The following is a 25,885-nucleotide window of genomic DNA, read 5'->3' as shown; positions in this document are numbered from 1 at the left end:
TATATTTATTACGCCAATTTTGCACCGAAGAATACCAACAATTAAAACTTTGCTCACACCAAACCGACTGACGCGACAATTTCACAACAAATGAACGTTTACTGCTGTTTCAAGAGCAAACGATTATATAAGTGTATAAACTAAAACACCATGTGTGCTTTTAGACACTTCCTGCTTCAAATTTAGACATTTTAGTGTGAAATCAAACATCATGTGTGCTTTTAGACACTTCGTGTATAAAATTTCAACATTTTGCTTGTAAACGTAAATATTACAATGTTACTGTGGCTTGTTAACATTTTTTATTTTTAATATTTTTATTGAGCTTTGTATCACGATTGTTTATTAGGAAAAACTGAAAAGCAACAAAGTCTAAGCGGTAGAAGTTATAGCACTATTTCGGAGATCACCACATCTCATCAGACTTCTTTTTTCTATGTACTGAGCTATGTACATCCCGTAAACTCTTGTTACTAATTCATTTTTCCTTATTCAACCAACTACTATCAAGTGCAGGTGATTTGCCGCTATTTAAACTCGACAGCGTGGTTGTTGTTGTCAATTCTATACATCCATTTGCTTATTCATAAAAAAAATGTTTAATTAGTCGTTACTAACCCAGAGTTATCTACATTTGTCGAATTCAATCCATTGCATGAAAATATATTACTAACCTTTAGGCTCCCAACAAATCATAACCAAGGAAAACAGAAAACACAATTCTTTAGTTGTTTAAAAGTTATTTATTTCGGCTCTTTCGATGCTGCTCTATGCCATGCAATAAATTTTGAAAATCTGTTTCAGAAGTTGTCAAATTTGCGTAACTGCTTGCCAAGGCCACACCGCGTTCGGCGACGTCGTTTACCACATACAATTTTTGAATTTTGTTTCTTCCATGGTTTCCCATATTTCTGGATCTAGTTGTAAAAATGCTGTCGAAATATCGCAGGCTTTAAAAAAGTTAAGGCTAGCTTCAAAAATAAATTTGTAAATTTCTGCATTTTTAAGCAATTCTTCTTTCAAATTGGCCTTTACTGATTCCTTGTCTATAGTTGGACGAAGTAGATTTTTTACCATTAAACGTAATGTATTGCTGTCTATACGTTCGTTAAAAAATCCTAAGGCAGCCAATTTCTCCGAGAAGTACCACTGATGCCGCAAAAACGTTTTTAATGCGGCGCTTGCAACACTGTCATTAAAGCGTTTGTAGTCATCCAATTGCTTTAAGAGATTAAGATCGTTGAGGGGAGCATACCTAGGGCACTGACAGAGATACCAATTTTTTATATAAACCCTTAAAATAAAAGAATTGAATTGTAGCAACGCATTAATTTTTGAATCGTCTATAAACGACTGCAACTGGTCTTGAAAAATGCATATTTTTAAAGAGTAAATAAGCTGCATCATCCAGCGAGCTCGATTGATCGCTCCTGGAGCTTTTATTGTTGCCTGAGGCTCAGATTTATCACCTAAAAAAATAAGGCTTAATTGAAGCAATTCTTTGTAGTCTTCTCTGGGTTGTATATTTTTGAGTTGGTCTTTGATGAAAAGTATTAGGTCTTCGCGAACTACTTCCGGTATAATTTTTTTACAAATTTGGTGGTCCATACAGGAAGAAAAATGTACTTTGTCAATGTAGTCCCACCTTTGCTGAAGAGTGACGAATATTTTTGGTTCTGGTGATGTTACGTGTTCTTCAATATTAAGTGCCTTGAACGCTGCTCCAGCCACAAGTTCCAACATATGATGCCGACATGCTAAATATGTTAGTTCTTTTTTTAATTTTTGGCAAAGTAAAACCCATGCCCCATTTCGGCGGCCAGATATGGAGCTTGTTGTATCTGCACACATAAATTGAATATTTTCCGTTAAATTCCATGATTTTAGCATTTCAAAAACAGCATTTGCCTGATCTTCTCCCCTCTCCGATAGAAGTTTTACAACTCCAAGAATCTTGCTTTCTGAATTTCCGCTGACATTTATTGACAGCCGGTGAACTTTTTTCTTTTTGTTCTTTAAGTCGGGCATAACTTTTCCATCCCAATGCACTGTTATGAAATTTGAACCAACAAAAGAATTTTTATTTGAATTTGCTATAACCCGTCGCTGTTTCTTTCGTTCCCTCCATATCGAAGACCTTGAGCACGTAACTTTTGTGCTACATTGTTCAGGGTCTAAGCAGGAATTTAATATAAGTGAAGCTTTACGGCAACTTATTCCGCTTCTGTCAAGACTTCCGCAAATCTGATGTACTGTTTGAGAAATGGGAGGGTCAATTTGGATTTTTGTTCTTCTTCTTCAACTGAAACGGCACAATCGTCGCTTTCATCGCTGGAAATGTTTTCAGTTGGCACGTTCTTAAATTTATCTCTTTTTGGCCTCATAGACTTTACGGGAGGTGTTTTCTCGAACAAACAATTCAAGTCGTCCAGAAAATTCTTTCTTTTTTTAATCTGGCTGCTGTTATTTCTAAATTTGGCTTTTTTAAGACATACCCACTTCGAGTGCAATTTTGTGATTTTTCGAGACATGTTTCGGATCTCTTGATTTGTTTTCCACAATGCTTTAATATTTTTTGCTACAATTTCAGCACTTTCTGTTATAGTATATTTGTTGAACATATGCAAATAAAAAAATCTTCGCATTACTTCAATTTTTGTTAGCGGTTTTGCCAAGTCAAATGCATCAATAATTTTACCCACAAGCCACACATTTCTTGTTTTTAACATAGCCATAATTCGACTTTAAATTCATAAATATTTTCACTGCACTATAGCACCGATATTCCTGATCAATAACACTTCAGTTTTACTATTTATTTCTTGAAAAAGACACGATTGTTTGAAATTTTTTTAATTTTTGTAGCACAGAAAGTTTATTTCAGTTTTTTGTACCAACGAATGTAGAAATAACAGATGATTGATTTTTCTATTTAACAGTTGATTGAAAGATAGCAAAGAAAAAGATCAGAAACAAAGAAGAGAAAGAGAAAGAAAGTGATAAAAAAAAACCTAAATTGTAGCTCGCATTGTGAATGAGGCTTAGGCTCGCATTGTGAATGAAACTCAAAAGAAATAATAAAAAAAACAGTTGAAATCATGTTCGGTTCAATGGATTGAATTCGACAAATGTAGATAACTCTGGGTTAGTAACGACTAATTAAACAATTTTTTTATGAAAATTGTTTAGAATTTATTTATCTTTTAAACTGCATCATTAGTTTTTGTAACTTTAATAGAAATTTTAAAAGTTATAAATCGTTAAAGTCAATGTTTTTGAAAAAAATCTAAAAAATTTTAGTTTAATCTGCCATATGGAAAAAATCGCTGACAAACCTGGCGGTTTTTGAACATAAAATGAAAGATTGGACGTTTTTCTTATGAACTGTTAACTTAAGATCTAAAAAAAATTATTTAATGACAAAATCTTAAATTATTTTTAAAATATGGCAGGGAACCACGTTTTTTGACAAAAAAACCAATTTGTGCGACCTCTAAACCACTTCCAAAAAATTTTTAAACAAAATTCAAAATTTCCTTACCCTAAAATCTATCAAAAAACGCGTGAGCAAAAAAAATTTTTCTTTTTGGGACACCCTAATGTACATAGCTCAGTGGTTAACGCTTCTGACTTTGAACATCGAATTCGCAGGTTCGATCCCTGCTGAAGTCTAGAAAAAAGAAGTCTGATGAGGAGATGTGGTGATCTCCGAAATAGTGCTATAACTTCTACCGCTTAGACTTTGTTGCGTTTTCAATTTTTCCTAATAAACAATCGTGGTACAAAGCTCAATAAAAATACTAAAAATAAAAAATGTTAACAAGCCACAGTAACATTGACAAATACATAGTTTAGGAAGAGCCTGCCTGAAACTATACAAAAAAGCAAATAAGCAAATGGATGTATAGAATTGACAACAACAACCACGCTGTCGAGTTTAAATAGCGGCAAATCAGCTGCACGTGATAGTAGTTGGTTGAATAAGGAAAAATGAATTAGCAACAAGAAATTTACGGGATGTACATAGCTCAGTGGTTAACGCTTCTGACTTTGAACATCGAATTCGCAGGTTCGATCCCTGCTGAAGTCTAGAAAAAAGAAGTCTGATGAGGAGATGTGGTGATTTCCGAAATAGTGCTATAACTTCTACCGCTTAGACTTTGTTGCTTTTTCAATTTTTCCTAATAAACAATCGTGGTAAAAAGCTCAATAAAAATATTAAAAGTAAATATTACATTTTTTTTTTAAATATTAGACAAATTTTTGTTTTTCACATAAGTAGGTGCAAAAATGCATTTGTGGACACCAAAATAATTTAAACATGAATTTACTCATATTGTAGTCTTAATTTTATACGAATGTTTTAAAGTGTAGTTTCTAATTCTAATAGTGATAGCCAATTTCTTGTCCTGGGTGATTATAATTTAGGCAACATTAAATGGTCGCAAGCATATAATGATACTACTCCTATTCAATAATGTAAACTATAGGAATGAATCGTATCTTGTTAATAGTTTTTTGAGTATTGATCTCAAACTGATAAATAACATTTTAAATAAACTTAACATAATTTTAGACCTTATATTTATAAGCAATAATATGAACTATTCTCTTAACGAATGATTCTCTTCTATTTCTTCTTCTAGCTTCTTCATGTTCCCCTTTTTCTTAAAATTGAGTACTATTTACGAGTTCTCTTCAGTTACCTGTGATAATCATAATCTCTCCTTTAATTATAAATTGTGTAATTTTGATATCATTAATAATTTATTTTCTAATATTGATTGGGACACGCTGTTTTTTGGTTTAGATGTCTCTAGTTGCTTTAATGTCTTTAAATCCAAAGTGGCTGAAATAGCTCTCACTAATATTCCTCCGAATACAACGAGACTATATAAAATACCATGGCATACCAAAAATTTAAAGAAATTAAAGAACCTCAGGAACAAATTCATTCGTAAATTCAAAAAAAGCAAACTATCAGTTCCCCTTTTGCAATTCAAAGAATAAACAAAAAAGTGTAATTGTTTAGAAAAGTTTTTACATTCTTAATTACGAAGCCAATATAAAGTCAAATCCAAAAGCATTTTGGAGTTTGATTAAATCTAAAAAGACTTGCTCTAGCATTCCATCTGCTATATTTTTTAATGATAAAAATGCAAATTCTTCTAACGAAGCGGCTTTCCTCTTCGCCGATTTTTTTAAATCGAATTTTATATCTCCGACTGATAGTGATTTTGAATTTAAGGGGAACGTGGAGTCGTCTGTTGACTTTGGCTCTATCTCTTTACCCTCGGATGAAATTGCCAAAGGTATCGTTAAACTTAAGATCTCTTCACAAACAGATTTTGATGGCCTTTCGGTGGTTCTGTTTAAAAAATGCGTTTCGCTTTCCTATCCTCCCAAGTTTATCTTTAATAAATCATTATCTACAGGCAATTTTATTGATGATTGGAAGGTGGCGTATGTTACACCCATTTTTAAAAGTGGAAACAAAAATGATGTGAGTAATTACAGAACTATCTCCAAGCTGTCGACTACCTCTAAGCTGTTTGAATGTATTGTCAAAGACAAGATGTTTTTTGCGGTTAAGAGCTTAATTTGTCCTAACCAGCATGGCTTCATCCCTGGTAGATCTACTGTTACAAACTTGGCTGTTTTCTCAGAAGACTGCCTATCAGCTTTCCAGAAAGGTTTTCAGGTCGATGTTCAGGTCGGACTTCTCCAAGGCCTTTGATAGAGTTTCGCATTCAGTACTAATAAAGAAGTTAGCGTGCCTGGGCTTTCATTCCATATTCCTCCTTTGGCTAAAGTCCTATCTCTCGAATCGAAGGTGTGTGGTTGTAGTTGACAATTCACAGTCGTATTCATTTATTGCGTCGTATTTTGGGTCCTCTGCTATTTGTCTTGTGTATCAATGACATACAAAGCTGTTTTTCATACGCTAGTTTTTTACTTTATGCTGACGACCTTAAAATCTATTCGATAGTAAGAAACTCATTCGATTCGCAAATGTTCCAAGCTGAGATAGAAAAAGTTCTCTCTTCTCTGTACTAAAAATCAGTTGTGTTTAAATTTAGCGAAATGCTACCACATTACTTTCGCTAAGTGTTTTGCTCCTATGCAGACCTCCTACTTTATCTCCAGTTGTCATCTGAGATTGGTTAATAAAACTTTGGACTTGGGAGTGATTTTCGATGTAAAATTTACTTTTACTAATCATATTAATTATATAATTTCGAAATCTTATGCTATGTTAGCATTTGTAATGTGCAACAGTACGGAATTTACAAGTCCTTATACTCGTAAATTGCTCTACACGTGTTTTGTTCGTTCAAAACTGAAATATGCTCCTTTTGTTTGGAGACCTTATCATGCTTGTCACATAAATCGAATTCGACGTGTCCAACAAGTTTTCATTGGCTTCGCACTACGTCCCCTTCGTTTTCATGACCCCATGCTCTCATACTACTCTAGGTGCTTGCTTATTTATTTAAAATCCCTACAATCTCGGAGATCTATTCCGTCTTTGTCCTTTGTTTTTGATATCATTAGAGGTGTTGTGGATTGTCCCTCCCTTCTGGAGCACATCTATTTTAACATTCCTGCTAGAGCGCTTCGAAATTTTGACTTTTTCAATATTGGCTTCATAAGAACTACTTATGCAGCGAATGCACCCATCACTAGCTCAATACCATATATCAATCTTTTGAGATTGATTTTACCTCCTCAAAGCACGATTTCATTACACTCCTTAATATTGCCTATAAGTAAGTAATAGTAATAGATCTGATTTGTAATTTGATTTCTCTTGTAACGTTGTTAGCATTGCATAGGATATCCATTATCATATTGCTCTAAAATCTTTTATCCTTAATGTTTTTCCATTACAGTTTGTGTATTTATTAAGATTATTTTTGTTACATCTCTGCATTAGTCTGTAAGACAATTTGTTTTTGTTGACTAATTTTTTACTTGAAATAAAGAAATAAAGTAATTTAGGAGGTATATTGGCCAAACTGACTTTAAGTTCGAATTCTGCGCGTCGAAATACATAACCATAGGTAGGTCCGATCAAATGCACATCACACTAATTTTTTTTTGTGTGCCGACGGTATATTCGACACAGATTTATCAAAGCATCAGTATCGTTTACTTACTGAAAGCCATTTTCTAATGTTAGCAGTAAAGTTGCCTTTACTAACAGGGCAGATAAATTGGTCCTCACTTTAAAGTGTTTTGGTTTTCTTATCTTACCGGTAAAAATAAATTTGTTATTCCGTAAAGTGAAACTTCACTACATTCGTCATATAATTTCAAAGGTTGACAATGCAACATAAGCAAATATAGAGCAAAAGCAACTGTTAGCAAAAACCAAAACATTGGTTGAAATATCTAATATATGTATCTGGCTCATGAACCAAAACCGAACCAAAATTTAAAGTTGGGTACTCATTTTTAGAGGTTGCATCGGGTGAGCAACAATTTATCAATTCGAGAAATTAATGCGCTGATGAGAAAACGAAAACTCGTATATCGAGACGATAAAGTGGCCGGTAATCTAAAGGTTAGAAGAGGAAACGGCCCTAAAAGTTGTTAAGCTTGATCTGACTTTAGCAGTTTTCTTTTATTTTATACATATATTAGGTGGCTGATTCGGATCCGGCGTCAATACAGTATATACATAACGGACTTTCTATTTTTAATTGATCCCAAATAGTTAAAAAAGTTTTAGGTATGCAGGTATCTATAACCGTGCGCAAGTGCTTAAAAAATGTACCAAAAATTGGCGAAAGATTTTTCGATTTTTTAATTATATGGTTGGTAGGCGTGGTCGCTATTCGATCTTTCCCATTTTATGAGCAGAAGTTGTTAGTCATTCGGACATAATTTGTGCGAAATTTCATCCCGATATCTATCTTAGTTCTTAATATAATAATTAAATTACCCTAATAGAGCAGATTGGACCACTGTGCGCCGGTCGGAGATTTAGCGCTCGTGGTAGCTTATCGTCTTGCTGGATTTTTTGGTGTGGCGGAAGAGATTTTAGTTGTTGGGATTCTTGGTGGTTTTGTTGTTTTTCTGACATTTGTAGTGCTTGTTGTTGTTGTTGCTGTACCTTTTGTTGCCCTCTCCCTTTAGGAGGGTTGCGTTTTATAGGATTTTTTCAGGAGTTAGGTGTTTTGGGGTATTTTCTATTATCCTTTAGGTTCTTTACTTAATTTTGAACTTTGGCAACTCTGTAATGCTGATTATATTTAGGATTGCTACTTGGAAGTAACACCAATATATTATACTCGTTGTTGCTACTTAAATTTTTTGTCTATTTTCTCACTTCACTTCAATTGCATTTACCACCGGCGCGAGTTGGATTTATTGTTTATTAAGAGTTTAAGCAGAATTTGTACTCAAAATTCGAGAAGCACTCGTGATCACTAATGTGCGTTTGTGTTTTCGATTCTTTTTTTGTTGCCAAGTGATTTTTTTATCTAAATTAATAAAATTAAAGTAAAGTTTGTGGAAAACTAACAAATAAATAACATAATACGCAAAATCTATAGAGGACCTTGTTATTAAAAAAAAGAACTGGGTAAGAGTTATTCGTCGCTATCCTGTCCGTTTAATAGTCCAGATTCTCTGTAACTTGCGATTATTCGAAACTCGAATTATCTACCGCGCTCTGTAATTTCGCCAGTAGCAAAATCAAAAATTGTATTAAAGATAGTTTCGAACTTGTATGTTTTTCCGATTGTCAAAAAACTCGTTATTTTTCACAGTGAAAATACCGCTCAAGTTATTTGTAAGTGTAAGAAATGCGACAAGATGCAGAAAAAACTTTAACTTACTTTTCGAACACGTAGAAGAAGAAAGAAGGTACGGAAATCAAAGTATCGCGATACAGCAGTCGCCAAATGAATCGATTTAATGTGAAAACCGGCGATGCCGGGGCATACTATGTCATTGCTTTTTACATTCCCTTCCTTGATACATATATTGCTCATTTGAAAAGCCGGTTCCTAAACCATAAATCAGTTTTAGATAATTTTTTGTTTTTTGTTTTTGTTTGTTGTTTTGAGTTTTGTTTCCAAAATACGATTTTAACGAAATAACTGAATCATGGTTTTCGTTCTATGAAAAAGTAATCGACTGTTCGAAACAAAACTTTCTTGTGGAGGTAAAAATGTGGAAACAACGAATTTCAGACGAACGTTTTCGAAATGCTCTCGAAGCATTACAAGTAGTAAATACAACGTCTTTTGGGAATGTTTTTAGATCTTAGGTATGTACAGCGTGGCGACGAATAACTGTTACCCAGGTTTTTTTGAGAAATAAAAGGGTCCTTTAAAGATTTTGCGAAAAAAGTATTTTATTGATAATTTTCCACAGATTTTACTTTAGTTGCATTAATTAGTTTTTAAATTTTAATCCTTATTTACATTTGCCAGCAGTGTAAACTTTGAGAGAAAAGTTCATTTGGCACGCAAGCCTTTTTCAGGTGCATTTTTTCTTAGGCTTTGTATAAAAAAAGTACAAAAAAGAAAAAAACTGTATAAGGTTGGTCGAATGAATGACCGTCCTAGTCACCAGTTCCGAGTCTATTCAATTTTTGAGTATGAGGCCTTAGGTTGGACAGAAGGGGGAGTATAAGGGACTCAAAATGGAGAAAATTAGCCAACTAAAGTAAAATCTGTGGAAAATTATCAATAAAATACTTTTTTCGCAAAATCTTTAAAGGACCCTTTTATTTCTCAAAAAAACCTGGGTAACAGTTATTCGTCGCCACGCTGTACATATATTGGCACTTTTGCGCATTTCAATAGCTTTTCATGCTTGTAAAGGACTAAAACCTACTTCAGAAGCATCTATGAATATTCACAAAGATATTTTTCAGTTGACGAAGTTCTAAAAGAACTAAATGTGGAAAATGTGAAAAATCTTCGTTTTATTGATTTATAAGTCAAAAGAAAAATTGAAGCGTTTAAAATTATTAACATGTTTTATAAATAAATGTTAAATAAATAAATCTTGACGTTTCCAAGCCATTTCCCTGCAAACCATGTTTTCAGAGTATTCTGCATTGTAAAGAAATTTTAAAGAATTCGTTAAGATTTAATTCGATTTTTTGCCGAATTTTCTAAAATGAAAAAAATTACGCACACTTCCATTCTTTTACGAAATTTCGGAAGAAAATCTGAAAATAATGGTGCTATGTGAAAAATATCTTTCAGAATTTGTCCAGGTATTTTTCTTTATTTTTCGTACAGAAATTTCTTTACGAGTTCGTGTCAACCACTTCATATAATTTTCTTTGAAAATTCGTAAAAAAATCGTTACAGAAATGAGATACTCCTAACGATTTCCTTAAGATTTCGGGAACTTTGGTTTGCAGGATTAATTTTTAAATTTACTCACAAACTCACACACACATTTTCATTTTCTATCTCTGCAACAACAATTTAAATTTTTTATTTTCGATTTTATATGATTTTAAAAGGCTGACAAACTTAAAAAAAAATCATGGCCGCCAAATTGAAAGAACGGTTCTACCTTGCTATGTTTTTATCATGGTGCAACTGAAAGTAAAAAAATATCTGATGTTGAGATAAATTTCGCAATTTGGGCTATCAGTCTTGAAAGTTAATTTTATGTACTCCTAATTACTAGAAATAATACTCAAATTCTTAAGTTAATTTACGTTTCATTTGGTATCGATTACCGTGCAATTAGCCATATGTTTTTTTTTTCGTTCTGTGTTGGATAACCTTTGTTTTAGGTCATATTTTAAATTTTGCAAAAAATTTGACCTCAAAAAGTGCTAAGTAGCAAAACTATTAGTAACAAAGAAAAAAGGCTTATAAAACAAAATTTGTCGGTTTTTTAGTGTGAATATAACCGAATTTGTATTTTTTTAAATAATAGATATTTTCTCGGGCTATTATCTCCAAAAATACTTATTTTTAATAAATCAAAAACAATTTCAAGTTAACTTATGGTGGCCTTTTAAAATGACAATAGGCATATCTGTGAATAACCTTACTACTTCTTCCTCTTATTTGACACTACAACCTTTTGCCGGTTTAATGTCAAGAAGCAATATCAGCATTTTTGTTTTTCTTAGCAAGCAATAAGATTGATATTTTCGACAAACAAACAAATTTGTCGTCGATAAAGTTGAAAAACAACTCCACTGGAGACGAATACAGTGGCCTCGTTCAATTCTATATCGTCGTCAGCCCATTTATAGTTTAGAGACTTCATGCAACTTAACTAAATTCCCTTGGGATATCGTCCTTTTAAGGGAACACGACCTTTTCGAACGCCAATAATGGCTTCAATGTAATTTTTTCTACAGCATTATCATTTTCATAACTAACTAAAAGTCTAAGGAGGACAATCCTAAAGTATTAGAAATTGGAGTGTCCCACGTTTTTATATTGGCGATCTTTGCTGCGTGGTCAATCGCACGAAATCAGCTGTAAAGTAAACCTTTCTCTGCTATTGGGTTCTGCACCCATAACACGAGATTTACTTGTAGCGCCCATACGAGTATCAATATTTAGCGCACGCTTAGCTGCGACTTTTTAAATGGCATGCGCTTGATTTTTAAAAGGACAAAGAGCTTATCTGGGTTAAAATTGTTCAAATACCTAGCGTTTCAGATTTTATTAAGTTTTTTCTTTCTGTAAAGTAGCGGAAATGCGAGTTACGCCCTTTCCGTACTATACTAACGAAATACGATTTTTATAAATAACTCGACTCCAGCGCTATCTCTTTTTTTATTTGTATGTAGAGCATAGAAATAAATACAAATATAAAGGAACTTAAGATTTTCGATTTGATTCTACTTTCAGATGGAAAATGTGTATCACCCGAAAACTTCATCTCTTAATATAACGGAAAAAGTACAACAAATTTCCGCAAATTTTATTCGCTGTTCAGTAGTATCTGAGTCCGGGCGTGTAGCATCTTGGATGGACGATCATTTGGGATACTTGGGAGCTAAATTTGAACATTCTGCTATAATGTTTAATGAATTCGCTGTAGATCCCATAGCATCAATTCATGTCTGCTCCTTATATACTGCAGTAAGAACGGAAAACAACCATGTTTATTGGTGGGGTGTTTTACCTTTTGATCAACGCCGTTATCTTTGGGACAAATTCCGTACAAAGGCTAAAAAGCCATTTAAATCCGTAACCTCTGATATCAGTGTGGGAACACAAGTGGTAATGAAAAAATGTCCCATTTATCAAGCAGGTTCGATTGGATTTACATGTTCCAATGGTATACCAAAGATAGGTCAGTTGCAGAATTCAGTTTGGGATCTAAGTGATGTTTGCCGATTTAAAATAATCAATAATTTAACACAAACTTGTACAGAAAAATCACAATTAAGCGCGTGTTTAGTAAGCACTGAAAAAGAATGTATAAAAACTTCTTTATCATCTAATGCTGCTAATACGCAGCCATCGAGCAGTAAAACAATAAGTTCTACAAAGGAAACCACGGATCGCATTGATATGCCACCACCTCCTTCGCCAGCCTCTAGTACATGTAGTGACACCGGAAGCGTGACTTCACATAAACGCGTAAAGAGAATGACAGCCAAAGATGATATTGAAAATAAAAAAGATGAAGAACTTTGGCAACTAAGAGATGTTGTTTTTGTAGAAGACAAAGTGGGGCCTGTTGGAAAAGTCTTAAAAGTCGATGGAGATTTTGTAGCGGTTAGATTTCCAGTTTCTACAAATACTACCGCCGGTTCTGTTTGCGGCAGCGGCGGTGAAGGTAAAGACGATGATTGGCAACAGTGTCGTCTTTTGCGTCGTGAAGATGTTCAAATATACAAAACAAACATGACATCTCGCGGCCCGGATTGGTTGCAAAAGCTTCCGAGAAAAGTTAATATTAGTAATTGTCATGATCCAAATGGGTACCAATTATTAGCAATGGCAGTTGACGTTCGGGGCATTCATGTAATTAAAAAATCCGCTTGTAAACTTTTCTACAGTTTGTATAATCTATATAATAGTAAACAGGAGCAAAGTTGTCAATTCCCTACAGATAGCGTTTCGTTTTTAGGGGCCAGCCCTAATAACATAAGCATTATATGCAGTAATGATAGCAACGACAGCAACAGCAATATTATAGTTTGCGATGGGAATCGCACACTTTACCCAATCGCTAAAGATTGTTTAGGATCAATAAAGGACCCCCAATGGCTTGATTTACCACCTGTTAAAAATGTCTCAATGGGTATGATACCATTATCGGCTGCGGGAAATGTTAAGTCTAAACTATGTTTGGCTGCATTGCTTTTTCAATCTCAAAAGCTTATGCCTCATATTTTGAGGTGCGACGTTAAAAACGCATTCGCTCTACTTAGCCATTTGGAAAAAGAAGAACGAAATGAAATTGTTGCCATCGCTGAAGAGCGTTGTGATGGCGGACGCAATGTTTTCCACGCGTGCGTAGTCATGTGTGCACCCACATCAAACAAAGAACCTGAGGAAAAAAAATCTTTTTCTGCCCTTGGAAGATCAACACCTTTAGCTAATACTATTTTCTCCAATTGCACAAATCTTTCTACACACTTGGATGTAAACAGCAGTGCACCTACAGCTAGTGCTGGTGCATCAAGCTCAAATGTTGCGCGCGAAAGTCGATCTGTTAGTTTGCGTGAAATGATGAATCGTCTGATTAATACAGACCCTGAACCAAATGGTACAGGGCATAGTGTCGGATCTGTTGATGAGCAAATGTATATTCCGCAATGGCCAGTGGAGGGAAATAGTTCAAATCCTGTTGCAAATGATGTTACCAGTGGTGAAGCTGAAGATGAACTTTCAAAAAGTTTTTCAGCTCCTTCGCACATCAACGCATCCACAAGTGTATCATCACCAAATTATGTTTTTGAACCAATGCAGCGCCGAGAGCATGCACTGTTGATTTTACAACAAATGTGTTTATCTGCAACCTTTCGTCCTTATTTATATCAAATGCTGAGTTCCAAGGATTCCCAGGGGCGAACACCATTTATGATATCAGTATACACACGTGCCTATGAAGCTGGTATAATACTCCTCAATACAATTTTAAACTTATCAGAAAAAGACTCTTTGCTTAAAAATTCAATGATATTCCCATCAGGCTCACCTCCTGATCAGTCTCCTTTGTATGTTATGTGCTACAATGATACATGCTCTTTTACATGGACCGGAGCTGATCATATTAATCAGAACATATATGAGTGTAAAACTTGTGGCCTAACAGGGTCGTTGTGTTGTTGTACAGAATGTGCACGTGTTTGTCACAAAGGTCATGATTGCAAATTAAAGCGAACCTCACCTACTGCTTATTGTGACTGCTGGGAGAAGTGCAAATGTAAAGCCCTTATTGCTGGAAACCAAAATAAACGTTTTGCTCTGTTATGCAAATTGGCATCGTGTACTGATCTTGTAACAAGGTTCAATTCAAAGGGAGAATCCATTTTGTTATTTCTAATACAAACAGTTGGTCGTCAGACAGTAGAACAAAGGCAATATCGGGCAAATTCACGAGTAAGAAACGTGGGAAGCAGTGGAACTAATAGCAATTCTCGCAAATCTTCTTCCATTGATATTGAAGCGGATATGCCAGAACATGATCTTGAGCCACCAAAGTTTGCGCGAAAAGCCCTTGAACGATTATTAATTGACTGGCCTGCGGTCCGGGCTATGATTATGACTGGTGCTGAAAAATTTGAAAGTTCATCCCATCCACACCCGAATGCCACAATAGATGCTTCAAATACTGAAGGTTATAATATGTATCTTCAAAGTCAACAAGGCTCTACACTTTTGGACAAATTTACACACAATTTATTTGTGAAATGTGGAGGAGACCATCTGGAAACTCTCTTAATGACACTAGTTCGCGAAATGCATGATGGTATTACTCCAGGTCGCAGAGAAGATGCAGAATTAGTAACCCGAAGATTTGTGCGATCCGTGGTACGTGTTTTTGTAATTTTTACCTTAGAGAAGATGCCTAATCCTGAGCGTAGAAAATCAAACTTGAGTTCGCACAAACATATTCAAAGTTGCGTAAAAGTTTTCCAGTCTCTGTATAAAATTTCCATTGAAGAACTGTGTGAGGTGTCGGAGTCTCTAATTTCTCCTGTCCGTCTTGGTATTGTTCGCCCAACCGCACCGTTTACGATGTCCTCTACAAGTCTTGACGTAAGCGTTTTTCAAATAGCATCCCTCTTTTAGACGGGAATTTAAATTTTACGTTTTTTTTAGAGTTCTGATGATTTATTTAGCGTAGAACCACTTGCTCCATCGACAACAACGGAAACGTTAACTGACCCAGTATCAAACCATGATGGTAACCTAAATCCTACCTCTGGATATAACATCCAATCGAACTTTTCAATTGATAATATTGAGGGTAAGTCGTAAAATAAATCACAAGCTTTCATCTTTACTTGTAATGTCAGGCTTATATTAGGTATTCAAATGTCAAAAAATATATATAAAAATGTCATGTGTGTAAAAACCCAGAGCGAGTGTTTTAGAACTTCGAAATATTTATAAACATCAAGTGATTGAAATTAGTAAGAATATTTGATTTGGTGACAATGTAGCTGGCCTGGTAGCTGCTTGATTCCACTTAGATCTTCCAAAACAGAGTGAAGAAAAAATTTGTGGATTTTTACATTGGCCCGCCGGACAGTAACTGTTAGTAAGGGGACAGTGTACTTTCGTTAATGGCGTTTTTGTTTCTACAAAAAAGTTGCCTTTTCATTGCCCGGTTCCTATTGTTTGTGCTAAGAGAGCAATGAGAAGGTAACATTTTTGGGTAGAAACGAAAACACCATTAACGAAACTTCACTGTCCGGCGAGATACATTCCGCGTTCACTTTCACTGAAAAATCGTCAATTTACCCAAAAGAAATCATCATTTCAGCAAAAAAAGCGACAAATTCTTATTTATTATACTTTTTTATAACACAACTAGCAGACCCGGCGAACTTCGTCCCGCCCAAAATTATTATTTTTTATTGAAACATAAACGCACTAAAAACCCACCCCTGCTCCGTTTCCCTCCTTCCGTGGAACAACCGCAAGGTATTACTTCGCGGAGGGGGAGCGGCCTATTGCCTTTCTATGAAGATCTGCGGAGTTGTTCCGCTTGGCGCAATTTTCTTAGGATAGTGCTTGCCATATGACAAACAACGGACCAATTTTCTCTTGACTCAAGCATGATATCGACAAGGTTGTCAACCTTAAGTGGCCTCCCCACCTTTATGCTCAAGTCGTCCCTTTGGGTTGCGAACTGCGGACAGACGAAAAAACAATGTTCAGCGTCTTCGATTACCTGCCCTGTACAGAAAGTGCAGTACGGAACGTCTTCGTGCGTAAATCTGTGCAACTATGCTTTAAAGTAGGGATGCCCAAATCAGCACATATGTGTCGCGGGCGACTGCGCGTGCAAAGCTTTGCACAGCGGTGCTGGGCAAGCGCGGAAGCAAAAAATTATCGGAAGGGGAAAACGAAGTCAACAGAATAGTGAGATTGTATGTGATTTTTTATTAACAATTTTCATTATTTATCGAAGTATTGATTTTTATGAAAAAAGCGCCGCAGGCGAAAATTTTTAATAAATAATCGCGCGATTTTTTATTAAAAATTTTCATTATTTATCGAAGTATTGATTTGTATGGAAAAAGCGCCGCAGGCGAAAATTTTTAATATTTATCATTATTTATCAAATTATCGATGTACGTTTTCTACATTTGTGTACTTTGAACTATAATAACACCAGTAAATATTATTTCCCCCCCGAAAAAAAATTTTACCGTTATGATCAGGAGTAAGACCCCTATCGATCATATTACTATTTTTAATAAGAGCAATGTACGTATTGTACACTTATACCCCTAATTATACGCACTTATTTGTGGTGTATTTTTTTTAACGTATGGTAGCATACATTTTATGTTACTGTCAGCCATTGCTATTTCTGCTTGTTTGTGAAATGTGCAAACATTTGTGAAGACATTTATAAACGCGTTTTACTTAATTAATTAATTAATAATTGTATATTAAGGTATTACAAACGCATGCGAACCTTTTAAGGATAATATATTTGTGTAAATAAAAGTGATAGGTGTGGAGTTATAATAAAATTTGGTGATAGCAGGCGGGATACTTTAACAACAAATAACTTAAGTACTATTAGCAACAACATTGTGAAAGTGGTAAATATAGTTAAAGGAGACCTCCATTAGTATCCCCAACGAGTTTCATAAAAAAATTCACTATACTTTGCACGGAATAGCAATTGGTTCCGTAATGGAAATCTCAGCCTTCATCTCTAAAGCAAATATTAAATATCATTTATTATATACTTTAGATTTAAATAATCATTTTTAGTGGTGGGCGAGATGTTTAAATGATCGAGATAGTACATTCAATTCGCGCAGATTTTTGAGAACTTTTTTCGTTGTTGCACTTTTTTCCATACTGAAATTTATGTACATCATTTATCATTGTCTAACAAAAACTATAAAATAAAGCTTAATTTAAAATATTGGAATAAAAAAGAACAACGCTACACGCGCATTCATCCATATAACATAAAATGCGAGCGTTCGTTATATGGAAGAAAGTGCGCAACACCGCAAACAGAAAAATTCAAAAAATCAATGGTATTTTCTAGACACTTCAAGCTTGCACCTTATTATACTAGAATGAATGGGCCACGAAATTGTTAACCCAAAACATGTCTACAAATTCTGAACAAAAACTGTGAAAATTTGATGAAACTTTGTTGATTTTTTTCATTCTTTCAAGTTTCGATTTATTTGCAAGGTTTTTGTTTGATAATGAGATACAATTTTATAAAAAAAATAACTAAAATTATTTAAAAAAATAAAATAAATACCGGGTGACCGTGTAATTTTGTCAAAGATGAAGACAATGATGATAAAACATTAATACGCTATATAGGTCAGTTCATATTAATGAACATAAAATGAGATTACTATCGATAAAATGGAAATCCTCCAGGGAAATTTATAATTTCAACGCATGTAATTTACATACATTTTTTTACTTTCAACCCCCGAATTGCTCAACTACTTTTATTTCTGCAGGATCGCCATTAGCTAAATTGCATTTCCAAAGATTTTTTCAAAATAAATAGCGATGAGGGATATTTACCCGCCGGTGATAAGAAATCGCAATCACCATAACGCACATCACTAATATTACTGTTCACAATCACGTTTACACTCAAAATTACAATTCATAATTTCGTTTTGTAGCAAATATGAAATATAGGTATATCCATTTACTTAAATGTAAACGGATTAAGAATCAAAGTGCTAGAAGGATTTGAGCGTTTGGTACAAAAAGTATTGTTGTTGAAATTGTACTTAAAATCGGCAAATTGTACTTTTGTACATTTTAAAATTAATTGTACTGAAAAAAGTACAATTGTACTTAAAATATCAACACTGTTTCACTGGCGCTGTACTTGCTGCAGCGATGCCAGATTTATGCGTACCCAATTTTTTACCGATAATAACTCATGCGAAGGATTTGGGTATTGGGCATTTTACAAGCCTATTAGGAAGTATACATATCTGTGTTCGTATGGAATAGTAGCTTATTTCGGAAGACTGGCTTTAGTATAGTGAACCATTCGCAGCATACGATTGCGAAAGACTCACTGGCGCCGAGTCGTTGAAGAATTCTTGGAAAATAAACGTAAAAGATGGTAATGTTAATGGCGACGCTAGCAAGTCAATATTCGTATCAAGTTTCATAAAAAAATTCCTTGTGGTTTAAAGAATACAGGAAATGGTACATTTTACTAAAGCCAGCCTCCCGACATAAGCTACTACTTTATACGAACACAAATATATTCGTCAACAAATAATGTTGATTATTTTAATTAAGTCCTTAGATAAGTTCGTGAATCTTATCAGTGTTCTATGTAAGAACCAAAAATCAATACCCTCGCCAATTAAAACTTTTGCTTTAAAAGAAAAATATACATAGCGCATTTACTCAATACTTGGTCTGGCATCACTGTTTGAGCATTGATGTGCTCAGCTCACTGTTGCCAAGGTCGTGCATTTTGCACTAAATTTAGTGAAACCTAAAAGCCAAAATAATTGGAATTCAATGCTTGGTGCGGTATTTAGTGATGCTTTTTTAATTTAAGCACGCCGAATGCATAGGTACATATGTATGTATGTATACACTATACACTAATATTCTACATTAAGATGGAATTCATTTACTGAATAAAATGTGAGGAATAGGTAAATTAAATATGTTTTGCGTTGTTATAAATGTATTGAAATTAATTTATTTATAAAAACGTGAGGAAATGGATATGTATATATACTTTTTACTGAATCAAAAAAATTATTAAACATGATAATAAAAACTTGGCGCTTTTGTTTTGGAAAAATTGGCTTTTTCTGGTGGCCTGATGCCACACTGGCTCAGTTGTCGCAAAAGTACACATACATACACGCATTTTTACTTGAAAATAAGTATGTAGTGGTTAATATGTATACGATGCCATCTCCGTACAGCTCACTTCACCTCGCCTAGCACGCTCGCGTGCGCGCAGTTTGCCCGCGACGTCGACTGCGTGCACCTCTGCTGTGCATCCCTACTTTAAAGCATCCGTGTCCGGTTATTATTTGAGTGAGGTAGAAGTCAACCTCTCCATGTCTTCTGTCAAGCCATTTCCTTATACTCAGAATAAGTCTATATGTCCAGCGTCCGTTAGTTGAGTGGTCCCAGCGGTCTTGCCACTGCTGCAAACAATTTCGTCTCACCCTTTCTGTCTCCTGCTTTTCAGATATTGCACCTATTTCCTTTGCCACTATGTCAATAGGACAGAGACCTGCTACTACTAACGCTGCTTCCTCTGACGTTGTTCGGAAAGCGCAACATACTATTAAGGCACAAAGTCGGTACAGTGATCTAGCTTCCCGAGCGTAAGATTCCGTCTTCAGTGCTGTTGACCAAACTGGTGCTCCATACAGCAGAATGCTTCTAACCACACTTACATATAAAAGTCTGCGTTCTTGCTTAAGCCCCCTGACGTTTAGCATTAGTCTTGGCAGCCTTGCTGCTACTTTTTCCGCCTTTTCGACTGCAGATTCGATATGAGCTTTAAATGTGAGCGTAGTATCGAAAACGATGCCCAAGTATTTTAGACTCCCCGTCGAGGTTATTTCGGTGCCGCAGACCCTAATTTTGGCCACTTCTCGTAGCATTCTAAAGCTGCCTCCGTCTTCTGGTGTGCCAGCTCCAGACCTGCTTGCGTCAGTCAATCGTTTACCCGGAGGATTGCAGAGTTTGCAGCCGTGGTTAAATCTCGCAAATGTTTAGCTTCTACTACCACTGCTATATCGTCAGCGAACCCAATTATTTTTGCACCCTTTAGCAGTTTCAAACGCAGAACGCCGTCGTTCATTGCATTCCAGAGCGTTGGCCTGAGGACGGATCCTTGTGGAACGCCACCGGAGATATTATATTTTTTGACTCCGTCGTCTGTTCCATAAATCAAAACCCGGTTTAAGAGATATTTGATTATAATCCTCCGAAGATATGTCGGGACTTTAAACTTCTGGAGGGCGTGGAGTCTTTTCTGCCAGCTTGCAGTATTAAAAGCGTTCTTCACGTCTAGAGTGACCAGCAAGCAGTACTTCTTCGATCCACCTTTCCATCGCTTCCCGCTGATCGCCTCTTCCGCCAGCTGTTTAACTAACATGGCCGCTCCTACAGTTTATTTATTTATTTATTTATTCATCTTATGCTTCAATATTCATAGTACTATGATATTGATCTACCCTTTCTGAAACCGAACTGCATATTTGATAGTCCTCCACCTGCCTCGATAGCTGCTACTAGTCTGTTATTTATTATACGCTCTAGCAATTTTCCCGTCGTGTCCAGCATACATATAGGGCGATATGCTGAAGGACTTCCCTGTGGTTTTCCAGCCTTGGGTAGGAGGACTAAGCGCTGCTGCTTCCATATATCAGGGAACACGCCTTCCGCGAAGCACTCATTAAACGTGCGAACAAATACTTCTGGACTCGCCTTTTAGATAATTTTAAGCACTCTTTAGGAACGGAATCGGGGCCTGGAGATTTTCGGTCCATAAAGCAATTTGCGGCGTCGATAACTTCCTCTACTGTAATTTCAGAAAAATCACACTTGTTGGTAGGGAAGTTTTCTCTCGTAAAAGTTGGCTTCGAGGGGAATAGCTCGTTAACGATTTGCTCTACTTTTTCCGGGCATGTTATCTGTGGCCGAATTGAAGTTTCCAGTTTCTTTGTAACCACCTTGTACGCCAATCCCCACGGGTCTTGGTCCACGCTACTGCATAGGTTCTGGAAGCACTTTTGCTTGCTGTTCTTTATGGCTTGTTTGAGCTCCTTCCGTTTACGCTTATACAAGGAGTGTATGTCCTCATACGGCTCCCGCACTCTAGCTCGTTGGTAGCTTCTCCTCGCCGAGTTGCATTGCGTCCGTAGGTCTGCTATGCGATCGTTCCACCAATAGACTGGGGCGTGTCTGCTGCTGGAGGATTTGCTTATCATCGAAGCATCATCGCATTTTTTAATAGCGGCTATTAGGTGGTTTGCCATATTCGTAGCTCCCTCTGGTAGAAGGATTTCTGATGCCATTAGGATTAGTGTTTCTTCATCCAGCGAACTCTGCTTCCACCCGACTGATTTCACTCTTGAAGTGCTTCGCCTTTGTATCTCGCCCTCTATCGTAAAGATGATCGCCTGGTGGTCACTGTGGGTGTACGCGTCGCTAACTTCCCAGGGGACGAGTGAAAAAGGCCACTGCTCACCAAAGTCAAGTCGATGATTGACCCCGTGCCGTCCTTACAGAAGGTAAACTTGTGTCCGTTGTTTAGAAAAGCTACGTCTTCAATATTAATCGTATTTGGGTCCGTGGGCTTTGTCAGTTGGAGGAGGAGGTCCCCATTGGCTGTCTTGTGTACCTTTGTTACGTTCTCTAAGACATGTTTCAGTTGTGGCTCGTTCTTCACTGTTTTTAGTATTTCTGCGTAAGAGTTTACTTTGCAACTTATTATTAGCGCATCAGGTCTGGTAATCTTTGCTCGCGGTTTCCTTTTTCGTTCCACCTTTTTCCATTGCGTGGCCTCCTCAGTCGTTGCCTCTTCGCGTTGAGGGGTTTCCGCGCCTTTTTGGTTGGTGGTTGGCTCATTTTGTTTGTTCTTACTTGGCTTTGTTAGTCTTTTGCTGCTTCTTCTGGCCTGGTATGGGATTTTGACGGCGTGGTTTGGGAGTACGCGTCTGCTGTGCCCTTCGAGTATGTGGGTCGGGCTCTATCATATAAGATCGGTAGTTCCGATATTAGATCTCTCATGGGCTGGTGGATGGACCTCGTTTTGAAATCCTCCATCATATTCACGAGCTCTCGAATCTTTGCCCCCAACGTAGACTATGCAGGAGTATGGGTTGTTTCTGTCTCGCTATTAGCACGAGGCGATGCTAACCAAACCCGTGGCGGAGAACCCATTAGCCGCGGACGCTTCGTAAACGGGTTGAGTAGAGGTGCGTCTTTAAACGCTGTCTGCTCTCGTAGCTTAGACACCGTAACTTCTTTATTGCTTCGCCCCGAAGGGGGCGACCTCAGGACACTTGCGGTTATTTCGTTCTATTTATTTAGGCTTACTTTATTTGCCCTTATTTCACTTATTTTATTTTGTTTTATTTTAGTTTTACTTATTTAAATATTTATTTTTTAATTAAATACTTTATTTATTTTATTTTATTTTTTATATTTAATTTAATTTTATTTTTATTATTTAGTTTAATTTAATTTTACTGTTTTAATTTTAATGTTTAATTTAATTTAATTTTTATTATTTAGTTTAATTTAATTTTACTGTTTTATTTTTATTTTGTTGCTCCTGGTCACACTGGTCAGCTGTCGGCTGGTCGAATTTGAACTGTTCCCACTTTCGGGCGACAAAATCAGCTGTATTTGACACTCCGAACAAAATAACACTAGATTTTGCTATCTCGTTCGCGTTCACTTCCAGCGAAAATTCACGCAAATTAAAATAAGTTTTTATATTTCGATTGATAATATTGCTTGAAATCCAAGCAGTGGTCACCCGCGTGCACTTGCTTCACCGCGGGAAGGATTCACCAATCTCTTCTTGGTAAGATTTTTAGTACTCACCAGCCAGTCTAGTTTATTTAATATGGACAAAGTGTTGGCAGTCAACGGGACACACGCGAAATTTAGCACGTTGCACATACGCACAAACAAAAAATGGCTACAAAAATACAGAATTGCGTTTAAAATTCCTTACTATCCGTAAAAATTATTATTATATACGGTATGTAAAATTCGATTTGTATGGGTGATGCCACGCTCCTTTAATATATCGAAAGTCTGCAGTAGGTGTCCAAAATTAAAAAAAAAAAAAACGGTACATACGTTCGCGAGATCACCTTTTACAAAAAGAAGGAGCTTCTCTTTATATAATTAGTGTAGCTAACACAGGGCAACATCATTTTTGATGCGGCAAATGTTAAAGCTGATTAAGAATCCGTAAATATAAAGTTGCATCAGCTCCAGATTTTGGGAAAAATGTGGTGAAAGTGGAAAAAATCTAGTCTTTTGCAATATTTTTGAAGCTTTAGCAAGGAAACAAAAGGTGATAGAGCCTTCCACTTAGGCTTAAATTAAAGCTAGAACTAAAGACTACTATACCTGAAGGTACTATTCCTGCACCTTGCCCTGATGGTCACCTATATTCATTTACTTTTTATCGTCCAACAATAAAAAAAAATACTGGAAAATTATGCAACTGAAAAAAATGGTGTAAAAATCTGTGTTAGCTGTTCAATAAATGACTGAAGTCAGAAGTCCAACCCTTAATTTAAGTTAATTTAAGTGGAAGGTCCTATCACATTTTGCTTAATTGCGGTAGGTACTCAAACTTCCCAAAATCAAATATTCCTGTTCAACAAATGACTATAAGTGACCATCAAGCAAAGATGCAGCAATTTGCCGGGATAGAATTCGCGATTTTTAGCTTTAATCTAAGTCTAAGTGGAATGTTCTACCACCATTTGTTTCTTTGCTAGAGTTTCTCAACTATTGAAAAAAAACGCGATTTGCTGCTTAAAATCTTATGCTTACGGATTCGTAATCAGCACACAAATTACACACTTGCAAGTTTTAAAAAACGGAGCTCGTAAAGCCATGAAAGAACTATCTCGCTCTGAAGAGTTATATTTTTTAAGAGCACTAAATAAAGTCCTCACATGTTCGGCTCACTCATGAATTTGCATGTGATGTATTTGTCAAATAGTTTTTTTTTTGTGTTGATGGGATCATTTTTATTTTTATCGCTCCAAGTTTTAAAGTGATGCGAAAAATATTTGTCATGCGCATTTTTAAACACAAAACTTGAAACATCAAAACTGCAAAGCTTTTTACGCCAAGCTTCAAATTCAGAAACTGACAAACAAGAAAAGACCAAATCTTGATAAATCGATGAGAAACAAGCAAGCAAACAAGAAGCTCAAGAAGTGTTCCACCGTCTCATCCTCTTCAAAGCAGGATTGTCAAATGGCGTTGTCATTTGCGCCTATCACAGTCAGCAGTCCCGTCTTCTCAGTGAGAGGAAAAAACTAGATAGACCTTGTGAGATTGAAGGCAAAAAGGCCGTTTTTAGGCCCTGTATTTTTATGCGCTTAATTATGTCCATGTCGTTAAAAAGCTCATACAGTTCGTCATTCCATCTTCTCCGATACCCGTCGTCCACGAAAACAGGGCCGCAGATCTTGCGCATAATAGTTCTCTCGAAAGCCCCCAAAGCCTTTTCATCTTTGTTCGACATCGTCCAAGTTTCTGCGCCATATAAAAGGACGGGCATGATGAGATATTGTAGAGAGTGATTTTCGTTCGTCGAGCCCAAAGTAGCACCTGTTGGCAAGAGTTATTCTTCGCTTAATCTTCAGGCTGACGTTGTTTGTGGTGTTTATGCGGGATCCAAGGTAGACAGAGTCCTTCACTACTTCAAAGCTATATCTGCCAACAGTGACATGTGTCCCGAAACGCGTGGACTCTTTATATGTCGCCAGGAGGTCCTTTGTAAAAAAATTGTAGCCGAAACACTTTTTGCCAAGTTCTAACGTATTATTTTTGTTGTTACTGAACTTTTGTTATTTTTTTATAAAAATATAGTTCTTTCTTTAACAAAACCCGTGTAAATCCAAGTTTCCAAATTTGTGCCATATTAAAAAAAAATTCAACAAACTTTCGTACAAATTTCGAACTTCTTAAAAATTCTAAAAATCAATCGAAATTTTTTGCCATTTGAAACTTGTAATTTATTCTGCTAGAATTCAATGGGATACAATACTGCATACTCAGAAATTAATTAAAAACTTCGAAATTTTAACGAAAATTTGCTGATTTTTTTTATTAAATTGCATAAATTATTTTTATCAGTATTTTTCTTTTAATAAAAATATGTTGAAATAAAAGTGAAACTAAAACTCGATGCCTCCCAGGCATTGCGGAGCGAAGTATCCACCCAGTTTCTGATGGTGGATTCGATGGTCGAAGTGGGGAGTGCTATAAATGGTTGCGGATCGAGGAATGCCTGGTCTAAGCCAACTGTGGCCAAAGGGTCAGATGTCTAATTTCCAGGCACTCCCGAGTTGCCCGGCACCCAGAGTAAAGCAAGCTCGATATCTTTACCAGTTTGGCAGTACTTAGATAGAGGGCTGGCCAATGCCTTAAGTGCAGCTTGGATGTACCTGTAAACACGTAAACTCCTTCCCCTCCACCTATTGTCCACC

General features: G+C 36.0%; 1 protein-coding gene across 1 annotated transcript in view; it reads left to right on the top strand.

The window, feature by feature from the left end:
• LOC118748146 (E3 ubiquitin-protein ligase hyd) overlaps positions 1-25,885 on the top strand; it is a gene marked incomplete in the record, with an annotated part of 830,802 nt that overhangs the window by 231,493 nt on the left and 573,424 nt on the right. Inside the window, 2 exon segments of the mRNA XM_036482478.1 lie at positions 11,853-15,221; positions 15,285-15,432. Of these exon segments, the coding sequence (XP_036338371.1) occupies positions 11,853-15,221; positions 15,285-15,432 (3,517 nt within the window).

This window comes from Rhagoletis pomonella, unplaced genomic scaffold (assembly GCF_013731165.1).
Source record: "Rhagoletis pomonella isolate Grant_MI unplaced genomic scaffold, Rhpom_1.0 Rhpom_scaffold_00001, whole genome shotgun sequence".
NCBI classification, from domain to species: Eukaryota; Metazoa; Arthropoda; class Insecta; order Diptera; family Tephritidae; genus Rhagoletis; species Rhagoletis pomonella.
The sequence above is the reverse complement of the archived record's forward strand: the minus strand, read 5'-3'. Positions and strand labels throughout refer to the sequence as shown.